The 16,615-nt window shown below is 35.4% G+C and overlaps 1 protein-coding gene across 8 annotated transcripts in view; it reads left to right on the forward strand.

Annotated features, from left to right (window-relative positions):
* LOC140135854 (calretinin-like) overlaps window positions 1–16,615 on the forward strand; it is a 195,110-nt gene that overhangs the window by 167,646 nt on the left and 10,849 nt on the right. For 6 of the 8 annotated variants that reach the window (XM_072157496.1, XM_072157500.1, XM_072157495.1 and 3 more), the window contains 3 exons: window positions 6,854–6,909; window positions 11,365–11,404; window positions 13,486–13,503. In XM_072157496.1, coding sequence (XP_072013597.1) covers window positions 6,854–6,909; window positions 11,365–11,404; window positions 13,486–13,503 — 114 coding nt within the window. The remainder of the gene's footprint in view (window positions 1–6,853; window positions 6,910–11,364; window positions 11,405–13,485; window positions 13,504–16,615) is intronic. The other 2 variants (XM_072157502.1, XM_072157498.1) reach the window with 1 other exon arrangement.

The raw sequence follows: 16,615 nt of genomic DNA on the forward strand, positions 1-16,615 counted from the left end.
CCCTCACAAATGTCATCTACCTCAGCGGCTAAGAAACAAATGTGAGGATATCCGAGACTCTAGAAATCGATTTTTTATTGATAGGAAGCGTATTAAATTTTAATACAGGAAATGAAAAGTGTCTGTAGCTTAGATGATCAGACTTTATATTCACAATAACGATAATATGAATGATTTGAAACAACCATCAGAAGCAGAAGGAAAACAATATGGATTTTTTACTTTTATCAGATACAAGTATTATTTTTGTATTTTCTTTACATGCTATAGTTCCGTGTTTGTTCAAAGATAAAAAAACAAAACAAAAATATACAAATGAAAGTCGATATAACTAGGTCAGTGCACTATCGGTCGGACATCCGGGCGTTTATTCCATATTAATCATACTCCTCGAACCGGAAGTGAAACTTTGCATTCGAGTGTATAGGGAAATGATATATTTTGTTCATTCTTACCGATTTAACACACTGGATTAACATTCGAATTTAAGGCTGCTCTTTCAAATTCTGTTAACTTTCTTTTATCTCACAACAGCAATTTTTCACGAAGTGAAAGATTGCTGTTGAGGAATAAAGGAAAGAAACAGAATAAATTCAAATGTTAATCCAGTGTGTTTTAACTCATTTAAAAATGTGTTCAGAGGGATGTTGAGGAATAACGAAGTTATAACAACACTGAATCTATGAGAAATATTTTGTTACTCGTCTACATAAATAATACTGAACAGATGGCATAAAAACGGAACTACCGTATTCTGATAATTAGATTATTTATATTCATGACCTGATGTGATAGAATAATGCCGATATTACTAAAGTGCAAACAACGTCCCAATTCTTTTAGAAATAAGTAAGCACTTGTAGTTTTAAATTGATTGTTCAAATGCATTACATTGACTGTAGTGAAGATGTATTGTGTTTGTCAACTCCAATTGAGGTCATTCTAATGGACACTGACAGAACGAAAATAATATAAACCACTTATATCCATTATATAGGCCTGTGTCAAATTGTAATCATTTGTACTATGCAACATCGGGATATCATTGTATATATCTGGATGGTAAATATTTGCTTAACTAGGTGTCTCAACTTTTTATAACTATTTTTCAAGAATATCAGTATATTATATATCCAATGTGTCTCTCTCCATCCAGGGACGTATAAAATAGGAATACCTATCCAAAACAAATATTTATTTCCGCTGTTTTACAAGATGATTATTCGTAAATCACATTGTTGATACAACACTTAGACCAGGAAAACTGGTTAATTATTCATCAACACAAAAGGACAGAAAAAAAGAAATAGAAACAATAGAAACAGGTGACCACAAAATAGAAACCATTTGTTCATCCTAGACTAGAATTCATGCCATCTACCTCGAGGCAGCGTAGATCTAGATAATAAAACGAGGACATATGTCCGGCTTAAAGTAAGCAAAATGTACGCCAGTGACCGAAATGTTACATAAATATCTTGTCCGTTCCTGAAGGCTAAATCGTTAATGTGTGATTGCAATCCACCACAGTGTTAAATTTAGGCTTACTAACTGACAGCTTGTGGCCCACTGATAGACATTTCCATTAAAATGTGTCTTCTCAGGAGACAAAGGATCCACAACAAGCTCATCAATCAGTGCGCAGTTCTTTAACCCCAATACATTTGCACATTCATTGAATGACCTCTGAAACTTTGGGTACAAAAACTCATAACCTGCAACATGAGGTCAAATTTTGCACTTTGATTGTTTAATTGAGGTTATTGAACAATGCCACTGGGATAAGGCCAGCGATAGATTTCCTAGTCATACACTATGGACCACAATGGCATCATCCCAACGGCATAGTTCAATAACCTAAATTAAACAATCATAGTACAAAATTTTAAAAACGTACTTTTTAAAACATTTCTCAAGTTTGCACAGCATGTGGGCATTGTGTTCAGGTATGCAATTCTAGGGTTCCCTTATCAGTATTCGTCCCCTCAAAAAATGTCATCTACCACAGTGGTGAATGTGAGGATATCTGAAACTCTAGAAATCGATTTTTTATTTATAGGAAGCGTATTAAATTTTAATACAGCAAATGAAAAGTGTCTGTAGCTCGGATGATCAGACACTATATTCACAATAACAATAGTATGAATCATTTTAAACAACCATCAGAAGCAGAAGGAAAACAATATAGATTTTACTATTATCAGATACAACTATTATTTTTGTATTTTCTTTGCATGCTATAGTTCCGTGTGTGTTCAAAGATATAAAAACAATAACAAAAAACAAATGAAAGTCGATATAACTAGGTCAGTATACTGTCGGACATCCGGGCATTTGTTGCATATCGCTCTTACTCCTCGAACCTGAAATGAAACTTTGCATTCGAGTGTATAGGGAAATTAAAGATTTTGTTCATTCTTACCGATTGAACATACTGAATTAACATTTGGATTTATTCATGATAATTGAAGGCTGCTCTTTCAAATTCTGTTAACTTTCCTTTATCCCACAACAGCAATCTTTCACTTCATTCATTCATTCATATTTTATTTTGCCAATCACCAATCAATAATACAATGTACAAATGTAATTCAATAATGATATAAGCAGAAGCAATATTAGTGATAATGATAATAATATAAATCATGGTAATAAATAACTAATATAATAACAATAGTAACAATCCTAATAATAGGAATAACATGATAATAATAATAATAATTATGTACATATAAGTTAATGGCATGAAAAGGCCCGTGTCAAATTGTAATCATTTGTACTATGCGATATCGCATGTATGTCTGAATGGTTAGTATCTGTTTAAAAAGGTGTCACAACTTTTTAGAGCTATGTTTTCAAGAATATATATATATATTATCTAACTAGTCCACCTCCATCCAGGGACTTATGAAAATAGGAATACCTGCCCAAAACAAATATTTGTTTCCGCCGTTTTACAAGATGATTATTAACCATTATTCACAAACCACATTGTTAATACTGTAGGTAAAAATAAGACTTTTTAAAAGCATTTTAGATCAGCAAAACGTGTAGAATGAAAAACAAACAAACAAGAGAAATAGATACAATAGAAACAAGTGACCACATATAAAAATAGAGACCATTTTCTCATCCTAGACTAGAATTCACGCCATCTACCTCGAGGCAGAGAAGATCTAGATAATAAAACTAGCACATATGTCCGGCTTATTAGGAAAATGTATGTCAGCGACCGAAATGTTGCGTAAATACCTTGTCCCGTCCTGGAGGCTAAATCGTTAATATGTGATTACAAGCCACCACAGTGTTCAATTTAGGCTTAGTAACTGACAGCTTATGGCCCACTGATAGACATTTCCATTAAAATATGTCTTCTCAGGAGACATCTATCACTAGGATCCACAACAAGCTGATCAATCAGTGCAGTGCGCAGTTCTTTAACCCCAATACATTTGCACATTCATTGAATGACCTCTGAAAATGTGGGTACAAAAACTCATGACCTGCGACATGAGGTCAAATTTTGCACTATGATTGTTTAATAATATTGAGGTTATTGAACAATGCCACTGGGATGAAGCCATCGTGGTCCATAGTGTATGTAGAGCGTGGTTTGATTGCGATACATTTTCTTACAGCTAAGATATCCTATCATAATCCCATGTATTATACTTCTTTCCTTTCTATTGTCTGTGTTTTCCTTTGTGCATCTTCAGGTTTTATTTGCATACACTAAGATCCACAACATGTTCATCTATCAGGACACAGTTCTTTAACCCCGATACATTTGTACATTCATTGAATGACCTTGCAAAATTTGGGTACAAAAACTCATACTCTGCAACATGAGGTCAAATTTTGCACCACACCACTCCACGCCATACATAAATTCTGCCAGTCACATGTCCCCAATATGAAATTTTTTTAAAGTAAAATGTTAATTTTAATTTTACTTCATTAAAGTTTGGCGGAGGCGGGGTTCGAACTCACGGCGGCGGACTGCTTTGGACACACTATAAACCAAGCGCCTTAGACCACTCGGCCACTTGACTTGTTGGAATTCATTTGAAACTTATTTGAAGATATAATCGCAACTTCAACATAGGCCTACCACGTGACAAGCAAAGGCAGAAAACGTACCATATTTTGGAATTTTATTTGCCTAAAAACATTTATGTGTATTATTAGCGCTCAATTGTTGTTAACTGCGTGTTTTATACAAAAAAAATCCAACAATAAACATGATAACTGGGCGTCTATATGGACAATACATTATATCGATTTTGACACGTGCTTTTGTCTCAGTACATTTCCATGGTCAGTAAAATACTATAGAGGAAAACCTACCATTTTCTTGTATACACGTTCGATGTTTTGATCAAGTATGTGAATATTCGACATTAGACCCAAAATGTTTTTTCAGGAAATAAAAGATCAGATTACCATAAAAACGAAACAGTAATCTTTGGTTGGGTCTAATGTAATATTCACATAGAATTTTCAACGTTTTTCTATCCTTATTCTTGCTCAATTAAAAAAATATTTTGGCGTATATAAAATTGAAATAAAATTCTCTGCCTCTTAAACGACATCAAATGTGCCACAATTGGGTATCACGAATCGTTATATATGATGTGCAGTTAATATTCATATTTTCTTTTATACAGAGGATGCTTCAGTTTTGACAGGAAAAATATTTTCTTGAAAACCCTCTCACTCGGTTATTTTAAAAAGGTAACCACGCTTCCCTAGAATGAGCAATAAATTAGCATTAAATTTTTTCTTTTTCTAACAGCAAGCGTTTCTAGAATGTATTATGGCGAAATGTGGTGTAATTTTGCACTATGATTGTTTAATTGAGGTATAGTAATTTCAGTTGGATGCACCATTACAAAGCAAACAGTGGATGTGTGCACAGTAACAATACTGTGTGAGACCTTTGGTTCCCAAATGAGAACAATAGTCTGCATATTGTTAAGCAGCATTGTTGTGGTAAATAATGGCTTGTTGATGGTACAACTCATTGTTGCTAACTTGTCAAAGTAATTGTGATTGTATCACACAAGTAAATGAGAAACACGTGGTTGTTGACTTGGTTTGAAAAGAAGCTCTTCATATATTATATATCCAGTCCAACACCATCCAGGGACGTATAAAGATAGGAATACTTGTCCAAAACAAATATGTGTTTCCGCTGTTTTACAAGATGATTATTCGGCATTATTCGCAAACTACATTGTTAATACTGTATGTAAAAATAAGACATTTTAAAAGCATTTTAGATCAGGTTAATTATTCAGCAACACGTGTAGAATGAAAAACAAAAACAAACAAACAAGAGAAATAGATACAATAGAAACAGGTGACCACAAAAAAAATAGAGTCCATTTTTTCATCCTAGACTAGAATTCACGCCATCTACCTCAAGGCAGCGAAGATCTAGATAATAAAACGAGGACATATGTCCGGCTTATTAGGAAAATGTATGTCAGTGACCGAGATGTTACGTAAATACCTTGTCCCTTCCTGAAGGCTAGATCGTTAATGTGTGATTACAATCCACCACAGTGTTCAATTTAGGCTTACTAACTGACAGCTTATGGCCCACTGATAGACATTTCCATTAAAATATGTCTTCTCAGGAGACATCTATCACTAGGATCCACAACAAGCTGATCAATCAGTGCGCAGTTCTTTAACCCCAATACATTTGCACATTCATTGAATGACTTCTGAAAATTTGGGTACAAAACTCATAACCTGCAACATGAGGTCAAATTTTGCATTATGATTTTTTAATTGAGGTTATTGAACAATGCCACTGGGATGAGGCCATCGTGGTCCATAGTGTATGTAGAGCGTGGTTTGATTGCGATACATTTCCTTACAGCTAAGATATCCTATCATAATCCCATGTATTATACTTCTTTCCTTTCTATTGTCTGTGTTTTCCTTTGTGCATCTTCAGATCTTGTTTACATGCTTTACTTTCCTAGATATTTCTAGATTTCCTAGCCATATCTGGAGTATAAAAAAGATACCTACAATTTGTCAGCTACAATCTGTCAGTCTGTAACAAACAAGGACTAATTTTGTTAATCAAGTCAGTCGATCTGTCAGCGACAGGAAATCAAATCAATTGCAGTTGAATATTGTGTGTGTAAAAAAACTGTGTTAAGGAAATATTACACCGTCTTGAATTACTTAATACTACTACTAGTTCTCTTAAACATATTTCTGAAATGTAGTTTAATTTACTCGTCAAATGAAACACAAAATTTTTCATGCCGCTGAAATGGGTTTGCCCTCGTGACGTCACGCGATTTTTTCATGGGGGATCCAATTGGGCGCCTCGTTTGGTGTCAGGAGGGCCAATCACGGGCGTCCTTGCTCGGGGCCGTCGCGTCGGCGGCCATTTTGTTGACTAGGGTCATTCTCTGTCAGGTTATCAGCGAGAACCGCCTTTTTTTCTTAAATGTGTTTATTAACCTTATCTATTTCACTGTGTTACTTTGTAACTGTTGAAACCATTCCATATCACCGAATTCTATATCCAGACAACACATCTATCTTGATTCTGTATCTACGCATTGAAGACAAAACTAGTAATAGCACGTACGCTGTAGCTACATAATCTACTGTTTTTCAACGTGACAATTCCCTTCTTTTTCCGCCGCCTTTGCCCTTCAGTTACATTTTCTACATCATTTTGTACTCCGTCTGCCGTCTTACCTTATTTATCCTGTTAGCTCGAAATCGAAATAGCTTTTTCCCGAAGGTTACAATATAGAGCAATAGCAAATAACATTGAAAGCGTTGTAAGTCATTAATCCTTTCTTGTTGTCATTTTCAGCTTGAACTCTTCGATCGCAATGGTGATGGCAAATTGGAAATCAAAGAAATGGCAAGGTAAGAACTGATTACCATGATTGGGCTATTCCATTTAAAATTCTCACATTCCCCGTGTGGAAGATTTTGAAAATATCTTCTACAGGGGGCGTATGGATTTCAAATGGAATTAACACATTAGGCAGTTCCATTAGAATTCAATACACCCTCTGAGAAAGATTCAAATTGAATCTTCCACAGAGGGATGGTGAGTTTTAAATGGCGCTGCCCGATGTGCTCATTCCATTTGAAATCCATACTTACCTTGTGGAAGATACTTCCATAATCTTCCACAGGGGTAGTGTGGATTTCAACTGGAATAGCCCATTACATCAAAATATATGTGCCCGCTTCCGGCTTCCATAAAACAGACACTAAGTATTAGTTGCCAGAATCGTACTAAATAGAACACCATTCAGCCATATCACAAGGCTAATCGTTATCCATTAGAGACGCAGTGTGTATTGTTGAATCGATATAGGACCCAGTTGGTGTTCAACTTTTTTACCAAACATCATGCAATGTTGCAAGACTTACGCACGGTATATGTAAATAACCTGTTCAGACCGTCTTTGATTGTCCGTATTTTCTGGGTTTTCTACATTATCCTATGTTACAGTATAAAACAACAACCTCAAACAACCTGTCCCTATTACTTAAAACCTGTATAAATGGGGAACCGTCTTTTGCGAAGACCCTTTTTAGGTGTCCCCATCCCGTTTTCTACGCATCTGTTAAATGCATCAACTGAACTTTAACATTTGAGATCAAATACGGCACATAAACTGACTTTAAGCAATAAAATCGAAATGACAAAGTAATGCTAGGAATCCCATAGAGCCTTTTAAGTACTATAATGAAGATACAGCTCTGCCCGATGGGACAATGCAACCACGTTGTGCGTTGAATTTAGATTTTATATTACGTGTACAACAGATTGCATTTCGACTGCTCAGAGCCAGAAGTGGGTAAGTGCAATAGCTGTCATGTGTAGCGACCATGTGTATGAGTATAATATACTGTGTGTAAATGGCCAAATGTGCACACGGCAGCTATTACACTTCATCTGAGCAGTCGATTTGTGTTATCACGTACAGGGAAAGCATTTTGTGTTTCAAACGTAATGTTATGATTAAAAGGATGCTTGCTTATCTTGAGCTTCTTAAAAGCGGAACTACACGAACTACAAGCAAATAAAGATTTGTTCTGGTTTTCATGACCACAGGAACAATCAAGAAATTTTCTTTAAAAAATAAGTTTCTCGTAATTGCCCCACTAAACGATCAACAAGAAACATTATGTAATTCTGATCACAATAGCACATGTGTATTTCATAATTGCAAATTAATCGGAATTGTTGCAGTAGGCTACTTATGGACGTTCCCCTACTAAACGATAAACAAGAAACATTATGTAATTCCGATCACAATAGCACATGCCTATTTCATAATTGCAAATTACTCACAAATGTTGCAGTACTTATGGACGACATGTCCAAACGATCTTCGGCAGTTCCCCATTTTCTACATTACCTTTGGAGCTCCTTGGGTAAAGTATAACATACTGGCGTAGATTTCCTTTTGACATGGGGGAGGACGGGGTTGGAAAAAAATATAGTGGAAGTATAGTGAATCCAGCACCTTTTGGCGACAGAATAAGTTTATTCGTGCGAAGCGCGGAAAAGGGTCACTTTGGGGGCTAAAATTACCAAATATGAGGTTAATTTGGACATAAACCCACACACAGGCGTCAACATTGGGGAGATAATTGTATGGACCTTCCCATCTGGCAAAATATTGGTGGGATCCCCGGCCCACCTCCTACCCCCGATCTATGCCTATGGTATAAGACAAGAACCTCAAACAACATGTTCCTATAAGCATGTCTAAAACGGGAAACCTCTTTTGAGATGATCCCTGTTTAGGCGTCCCCGTTTTCTACACATTCATTAAATCAGTCAACTTACAACTGCATACTGAACTTTAACATTTAAAACAATTGTCAAAATGCGGCATTTCCTAGTTTTACGTGAGCATTTGTAAGTCACGTAAACTGACTTTAAGCAATAAAATCGAAACAACAAAGCAATGGTAGGAATCCCATAGAGCCTTTTAAGTACTATATGAAGATAAAGCTCTGCCCGATGGGACAATGCAACCAAATTGTGCAGTGAATTTTGATTTTATATCACATGTAAAACAGATTGTATTAATTTTGAGTTATCACGTACACGAAGAGCCCAATTATATATTTTGTGTTTCAAACGTGTTGCGATTAACGGGGTGCTTCCTTATTCTGAGTTTATTAAAAAGCAGAAGTGCAGGCAAATAACACTTTTCCAGGTTTGAACGACTACATGGACAATCAAGAGATTTTGTATAAAACGTTCTTCCTAACCATGCTAACTGCCCCACTAAATAAAATCAGCAACAATATGTGAATTTGATCAGCATAGCTTAGGGAGGGATGATATCAAAACTCGACCGGCGGTTGGAGCCGGTTTCTATTGTTCTAAACAATGGAACGTGGTTCAACCGCCGCGAGTTTTGATTCCATCCCTTATTCAATTTCTCGTTTTGTAAAACTTTTAAGTCATTAAAATGACTATATTCCCACCTTTAACTGCTCGTTTGTATGAGTAACCATGTTTACCAAATTTCATCATGTTTATTCCTGTTCCAAAAATCTGAATTTTGATCAATTTTAGGATGGCTTGGTTTAGCAAATCAATGAATGCCCTTTAAGCTTGGTTCATGAAATGTCAAAGACGCAAAAAGTTAAGGGGCATATAAATGGCGTTCTCCTTTAGGTACTATACGGTCTGCCTTTAAAGACAGGGTTTCTCTTTTAATTGTTAATGTTCTCCCATTCAATTGTTCTCCTCCTAAATTCCACAAACAGACTTTTATCGTGAAATTCGTTTTTACCATCAAATATGCTTTTAGAAACCTAAAAGACTCTTAATTCGGGTCGTGGCAGAAACATGTAATGGACAAAATTCAACCATTAAATACTTCATTATGATTAATATAACATCAATCTTTGAATGCCCTCCAATGCTAAGAAGGTCAGCTAATACTATTATATACTATAAAAGTAATAATGCAGATTGCAACAAACAAGTTCTCTTTAAGGGTATTTATAGTGCTGGTTATGTAAAAGCCAACCGTTGATATCTGCAGTCGCGTCAAGGTCAACAGAAAATACTGCGTAGGCAGATGCCATTTAGCATTAATGGATTAACGTTTGCTATGGAAACAGAGATAATATTACAAATACTATGAGCAGATTTCTTCTTATCGTACTATTAGTTTCCAAATGGGGAGCATCAACCTTCATGTAATATATTGAAGGGGATATCTTTAAATGATTTATACATGTATTACTTTAATAAAAGGAAGTTATGAGCAAACGTAGATTACAAATGTACTTGAGGGTATCATATTTGCAATTCACTAAACTCGTATCGAAAAGATGATGATGATGATGATGATGATGATGATAGCGAGTTTTATTTTGGACGACGGATGATTCTGCGATGGCAAATTGACACCTCGAGTCAACTTTGCAACTTTGTCGTCCTCCAGTTTCTCGGTCACGGTTGTTTGATGGCATGTAAAACTGGTCATTTTCAAGTAAAGGTGAACAAGGATGGCGCTATATATCGTAAATCTTGTTTGCATCTTTACAAGGGGTAGACACTTGTAATAATGCCATTAGAACATCAGAAAAAAGAATAACAAATGTCAAAGAAATTTTCACACACAAAATATTATTAAATGTAATGAATAACTCATATTATTTGGCTAATTTAGATTTAAAAAAATATGTAAATAGCGCCCTCAATTTTCACACAAATGTACAGTTTAATAGAATGAAAATTACTACAAACAAACAGAAAAAGATGAATAAAAATATGTGTATCGTATATAGTGTGAAAGCTGTTGGTACTACCCAAGTCTGGAATTGAACATTATATAATGTTTTGTTAGAAACGTTAATAAATGATCACATCAAACAACCGTGTGGTTACTTATACTCTGGATAAATCTGCGTTGTTGTGAAAACGACAACTTTTCCACAACGGTCGTCGTGGTAATTAATTTTTATCGTCGCAGAACCCACAGTTGTCGAAGACAAAAACTCACTGAAGACGACAATGACGGCGACGATGATGATAATGATGACGTCATGATGATGATGATGATGGTGATGAGGATGATAATGATGATGATGATAGTGATGATGATGACGATGATGATGATGATGATGATGATGATGATGATGATGATGATGATGATGATGATGATGATGATGATGATGATGATGATGATGATGATGATGATGTGACGTCATGACGGTAATGATGATGTTGATAATGAATGAGAAGGAGAAGAAGGAAGAAAAGAACGGAAAGTCATAGCATAGGTGCTTCACCCCGGCGCTTCAATAACTATTTTGTTGTTTTTCCCACAGATTGCTGCCAGTAAAGGAAAATTTCCTCATGCAATTCCAGGTGAGTTGACGTAGCAACAGTTGATCGATACATTTTTAATTTCCCCGGAGACACCAATCTAATTTCCTTTAATCAAAAGTTCATTATATCACGTTACTGAACTGGCACGACCGTACATGGGCTAACATTTGTGATGTAATATGGTTGCGATGTAAAGAAACTCCGCTTCATAAATTGTCATTTAATCATGCCATCATAATTATGATGCTTAGAGTGTTTGTTAAAATATCACTCATTCTTTAGAATTTGTTTGTGGCATCAGATGCAGAATTATGCTTATAAAATTAAATTGTTAAAAACAAAGATTTTTCATTGAAAATGTATATGGTTGAAAGAATGCCATTGCTATAAAGGGCGCCAAAACATTTTACATAATCATAATAAATATCGCCTACAGCTAAACATATGAATGTGTTCACTTGCAATGGGTTATTCCGGTTGAAATCCATACACCCCCTGACATGACATGACATGACATGACATGACTTTAACCTTCCACACAGGGAGTGTAAATTCAAATGGGGCTACCTGAATGGGTGACTCCATTTGATATCTACAGTACCCCCCTGTATGGGATATGAAGGTCATGTCTGGAATAGCCCAATACAGTGATTAAACAAGATGTTGAATGATGAAATTCACGACCTTAAACTATATTTAATATCATCTTGATTGTATTCTTGTTACATTTCAAAGAAGTGCTGACGGATGGAGTACCTGAAACAGGTCTTTCGACACTCCGTCATTCGTTTCTTTAACACTTATAGTAGCGCGTCTGACGAAAGGAAAATAAAAGAGTATACCTCGAGTATTATGTTTAAGTCAATGTAAACCTAATAAGGCAGGGCCCTATGGCAGTTGGTCAGGTAGTCTATCACACAAGTTCACACTTGAAATATAGCCATCTTGTTTTCTTCCCATCATGCACTATTTCTGATGCATCATGTGATACGTACGGTATTGTGAGACGTATAACATACATCGAGTGTGCCATTACTGGTGGTGTATATTGAGGGGATGACGCACTTGACAATTTACCTTTTACCCATTGCCTACAATAATGATGCATCTTGATTTTTAACTTCTAACTACACACATCAAACATATTTATAGTCTCCTCCTTACATCCGGTTCTGCTGTTCTTAACAACTCACTGCGCAATCAGGCGTGCAGTATGTCCCCGGGAGTATGTCTTGTGTAAGAAATTCGCATTTACCTTGTCAATGTGTCGAAATCTGTTTGCCGAAAAATGACAAACATTCGCACTTTTCTTCCCATTACTGTCATATTGTGACGTTCCAAATAGCTGAAGAGTTAAATATGTTAGAAAAAATATTCTGCTGATAACCCCACGGCTAAATTGGCTAAATACGGTGTATTTTCACCCGTAAGTGTAGAAATTGGTGATATTACTTGTCCGCTATTTTGTGTGACGTCATATATATGTTTGACGTATTTAGAAGTTAAAATCAAGTTGCATTATGGGCAATGGGCAAAATTGCGTATTTCATGATGCACCATGGAATTGTGGGATATTGGGTAGTTCTAACAAGGAAATTGTTGTCAGATAGCCTGGTGCTTCGTGTAGCCAGCTATTGCGTCTTCACTGGCACTAAACTCAGCCAATTTGCAATTTTGCTGCTTTTACTTAAGTGCCACAGCTAATTTGTTCACATTAAAATACAACACATGCGGCTAATTCTGGTTTTATTTTCACAGTTTTCAGCAAAACGTTGGTTTCAGTTGATTGTTATTTTTAATTTGATTACATCACTAAAACTTCAGAAGCAACACCATCATCAGCACAGCAATATATAATATATCAAGTGAAAAACATGCAAGATATAATGATCTTTCCGAAAAGTTTTAATCCGAATTTTGGTGTCATCAATACTAAACATTACTTTTTTCAGTTATTCACGATATAATTTATCTTTTCAATCAGATCTATTTTCTACCGATCTTATCTTCTCTTAAGCATTATCTTAGGAATATATCTGCTAACACTCTATTGTACTGCTCTTGTATTAAGTCTTTCTTTACTATGCTATCTTTTTAATTTTACATTCTCGCTTCCAAAGGGTATTGATCTAGTAGAGGTATCTTTCTTTCTATCTATCTAGTATCTAATTTAAGTTCAGTCTGTCGTGTCCCAATGCATTTATGTAATCATCACACTGCGCATGCTCATAGCTTTCTGTAATCATTCCATACATCATCGCAATTTTCCATTGCCATTCACATTTTTGTATGAAATATCATTATCATCAATATAAAATTGTATGTTGCAATCAAAATGTCCTTGATCATTCAATAAATTTATTTCATGTTTTTTATCACTGCCGTTTCTATTCAAGTGCAGGGCTTTTGAATATTAAAGCATGATATTTACAAATAAAAAGGGTTTAAAGATATGCTACTAATAATTACCACGTATCTAAGTTTGCGGTTTTGTTACATATCTTATGCACTTGAGTACAAATGGAAATTAAATTCTCTTAAGACAAATCGTTATTTTCTTTTTCTCAAAATAAAATAAAATTCTAAATCACATTTGTTTGTAAAAATAAATCAACATGTTGCATAATTACATTTGATAAAAGTCAAGACTAGTTTTGAACAAGTATCTGAAAAGCAACGTAGTAAATATATCAAAAGTTTGCATTGAGGAAATGGAATAAATACAACACAGTGTCATGGCAATCTACTTTTGACTAAATTTAGAAGATTATTTTTGTAGAACCGCACAGTTTAGCAGCAAGCTCATCACGAATGTAGATTTTTTTTTATAGAAAACCTCTGTTTCAAGCGGACATTTTATATTTTATAATTCAAAGCACACCGTTCATAATCTAAAGGACAAGGTCTTATTAGTGTGCTACTGCATGACATACCTCTATGTTTGACAAATATAGTGTACAGTTTTTATGCAAATCTCAATGCTAGTTTTTAATTTATGGGCGCTTTAGCAGAAAGGTTGTTTACATCTGGGTTTATCACAGGCAAGTCAATGGAGAGAGTGATCATTGAGGGCGCCATCACGTACCTTTTCAATCACGTGCGTTTTTGCTCATAAAAATGTGCAATACCGGTAGTATTATAGCCAGGATCTGGGTTCAAACAAGGAGATATGTTATGCAATGGGTCACTATGAGATATGACCTTGTAATCAAAAAAAATAAATGTCCTATAGACTATTCCTATAGTTGGCACCTTCCTGCCGTTGATGGGGGAATATCGATATCATATATCGATATCGCGTATTATAGGGTAGCAAAACCGAGGTCAAGAAGCATATCACGTGATTGTTTCGTTATTTTATAATCACGTAATATCCTTCTTGACCTCGTTGGTTTTTATAGAACGTTACATCGATGTTCACTACATCAACGTCAGGAAGGTGCAAATTATAAGAATGGTCTATACCATAAGAAACATAGGTGCGAAGCACTATAGTTCATTGGTAGGATCATCAGGAACAGCTTATCACGCACACTAGCCACTAGCACACGTTACCCCAGCCCATTTGTTCATCATTTTGTGTTACAATGCATCTTGCAGTAAAAGGAAACATTTCGTAGTTACTCTAGATGTAGAATCACGTGATCTTTGCCTCGTGTCGTGCAGATCATCAATTTCAATTCGCAAGGCTTAACATAAAAGTAAATATCAGTGCAAAATAATTATTATTAAGCAGTCGTAACGTAATTTAAGCGACTGCGAGGTGAGGTTGTTAAGACTATTTAATAACAAGATGCGAGCTACGGGTGTTTTTGGATGCTTGTTAACATTTGCCGACTTCCAGCTCGACTTTGAGTAGGTCATTTTTTTATTATAAAATAAAACATAACATAAGATTGATTAAAAGAATTACGCATATTTAAACATAGCTTATGATTAGTCATTATCTCGCAGTATTTGGTACTACTTTCAGTACAAATTAACTTAGCTATTTTGGCGCCAAAATAAAATCGAAATCCACTATTTCACTTACCATGCTTTTTTACTGTGTTGCTGCCACCATTACTACCTGACTGATTATTATTAATTCCTGCAAACCTTGTGTGAACCCCATGAATGTTTAGTTTAGAAGACCTTCAAGTAGACCCACCTAGAAGGCTATTGTCATAGTGTCATCTGTTACTTGGTTCTATTATTGGATTGTGAAGAAACCCTTAAGATAAAGAACCCCTTAAGATAAAGTTCTAAGATTGTTGTTGTTATCGGCGTGTTTTAGTAACCCAATAAACCCTTACCCCGTTCGTATTATCCTGTTGTTACACTCAATATAATGTACTGTAAAAACTGTGCCCTATTAATGCTCCCAAGGCAGCATGCTAAGTTATTAACTTCATATAACAATCTCTATAAATAATGAGTCGAATTGAGATAGACTTACAACTTAAGGCATAATACCTAAGGATTAAATATCATCTTATCTTATTGAATAATATTTTTACGTTTGTTTGATATAGCTACTCAAATGTTGTACTATAATCAAGTTGATTTGATTTGTTAAAAGTGCGAGTCAAAAGGTTTTATAACCAGCAGTGTGTTTGAAATATACAACTATGTGAGGTTTTTGTTTTATCTCGGTTAAGGCAACGTTCTATTGTTGTTTCTACGTCGGTCCCGCAGGACGACAATATCGAACTGTATTTGAACATGTACTCTCTCGTTAAATCACACTGCAACTCGCAGACACCAGTACTATTCCAGAATGTATAGAGCGCCATCAACGGCTGAAATGTTTATAGAAAATTAACCATTGTCTGATTGTCCTGGAAATTAAGGGATTTTATTTAAAAAATTATTGGTGCAGCCATTTCTGAATTTCAAATATCACTGCAGCTTAACATCAATCCTATGATCCATAATGCTGAATACATTGCAAGTTTATATTCCCAAACCAAGCATTTGACTAAAGCGTTTAATTCAAATTTTATTTTACTTTCGACAAAACGTCAACCTCGTGTTTCCGTTTTCTAACTAATGTCAACTAATTTACCTTTTCGGTAAATCCCATAAGCCTTTGCGAGTACACTTGAGAACTCGTCATTTGACGTCACGCCGATCTGCGCCAATGCGCACATCGTTTATCAAACATCGTTACTGCGCATTGCAAGTCGGCGTGACGTAAAATGGCGAATTCTCAGGTGTACTCGCAAAGGCTTATGGGATTTACCGACAAGGTCAATTGCTAATGGTTCC

This window comes from Amphiura filiformis, chromosome 16, assembly GCF_039555335.1.
Source record: "Amphiura filiformis chromosome 16, Afil_fr2py, whole genome shotgun sequence".
NCBI classification, from domain to species: Eukaryota; Metazoa; Echinodermata; class Ophiuroidea; order Amphilepidida; family Amphiuridae; genus Amphiura; species Amphiura filiformis.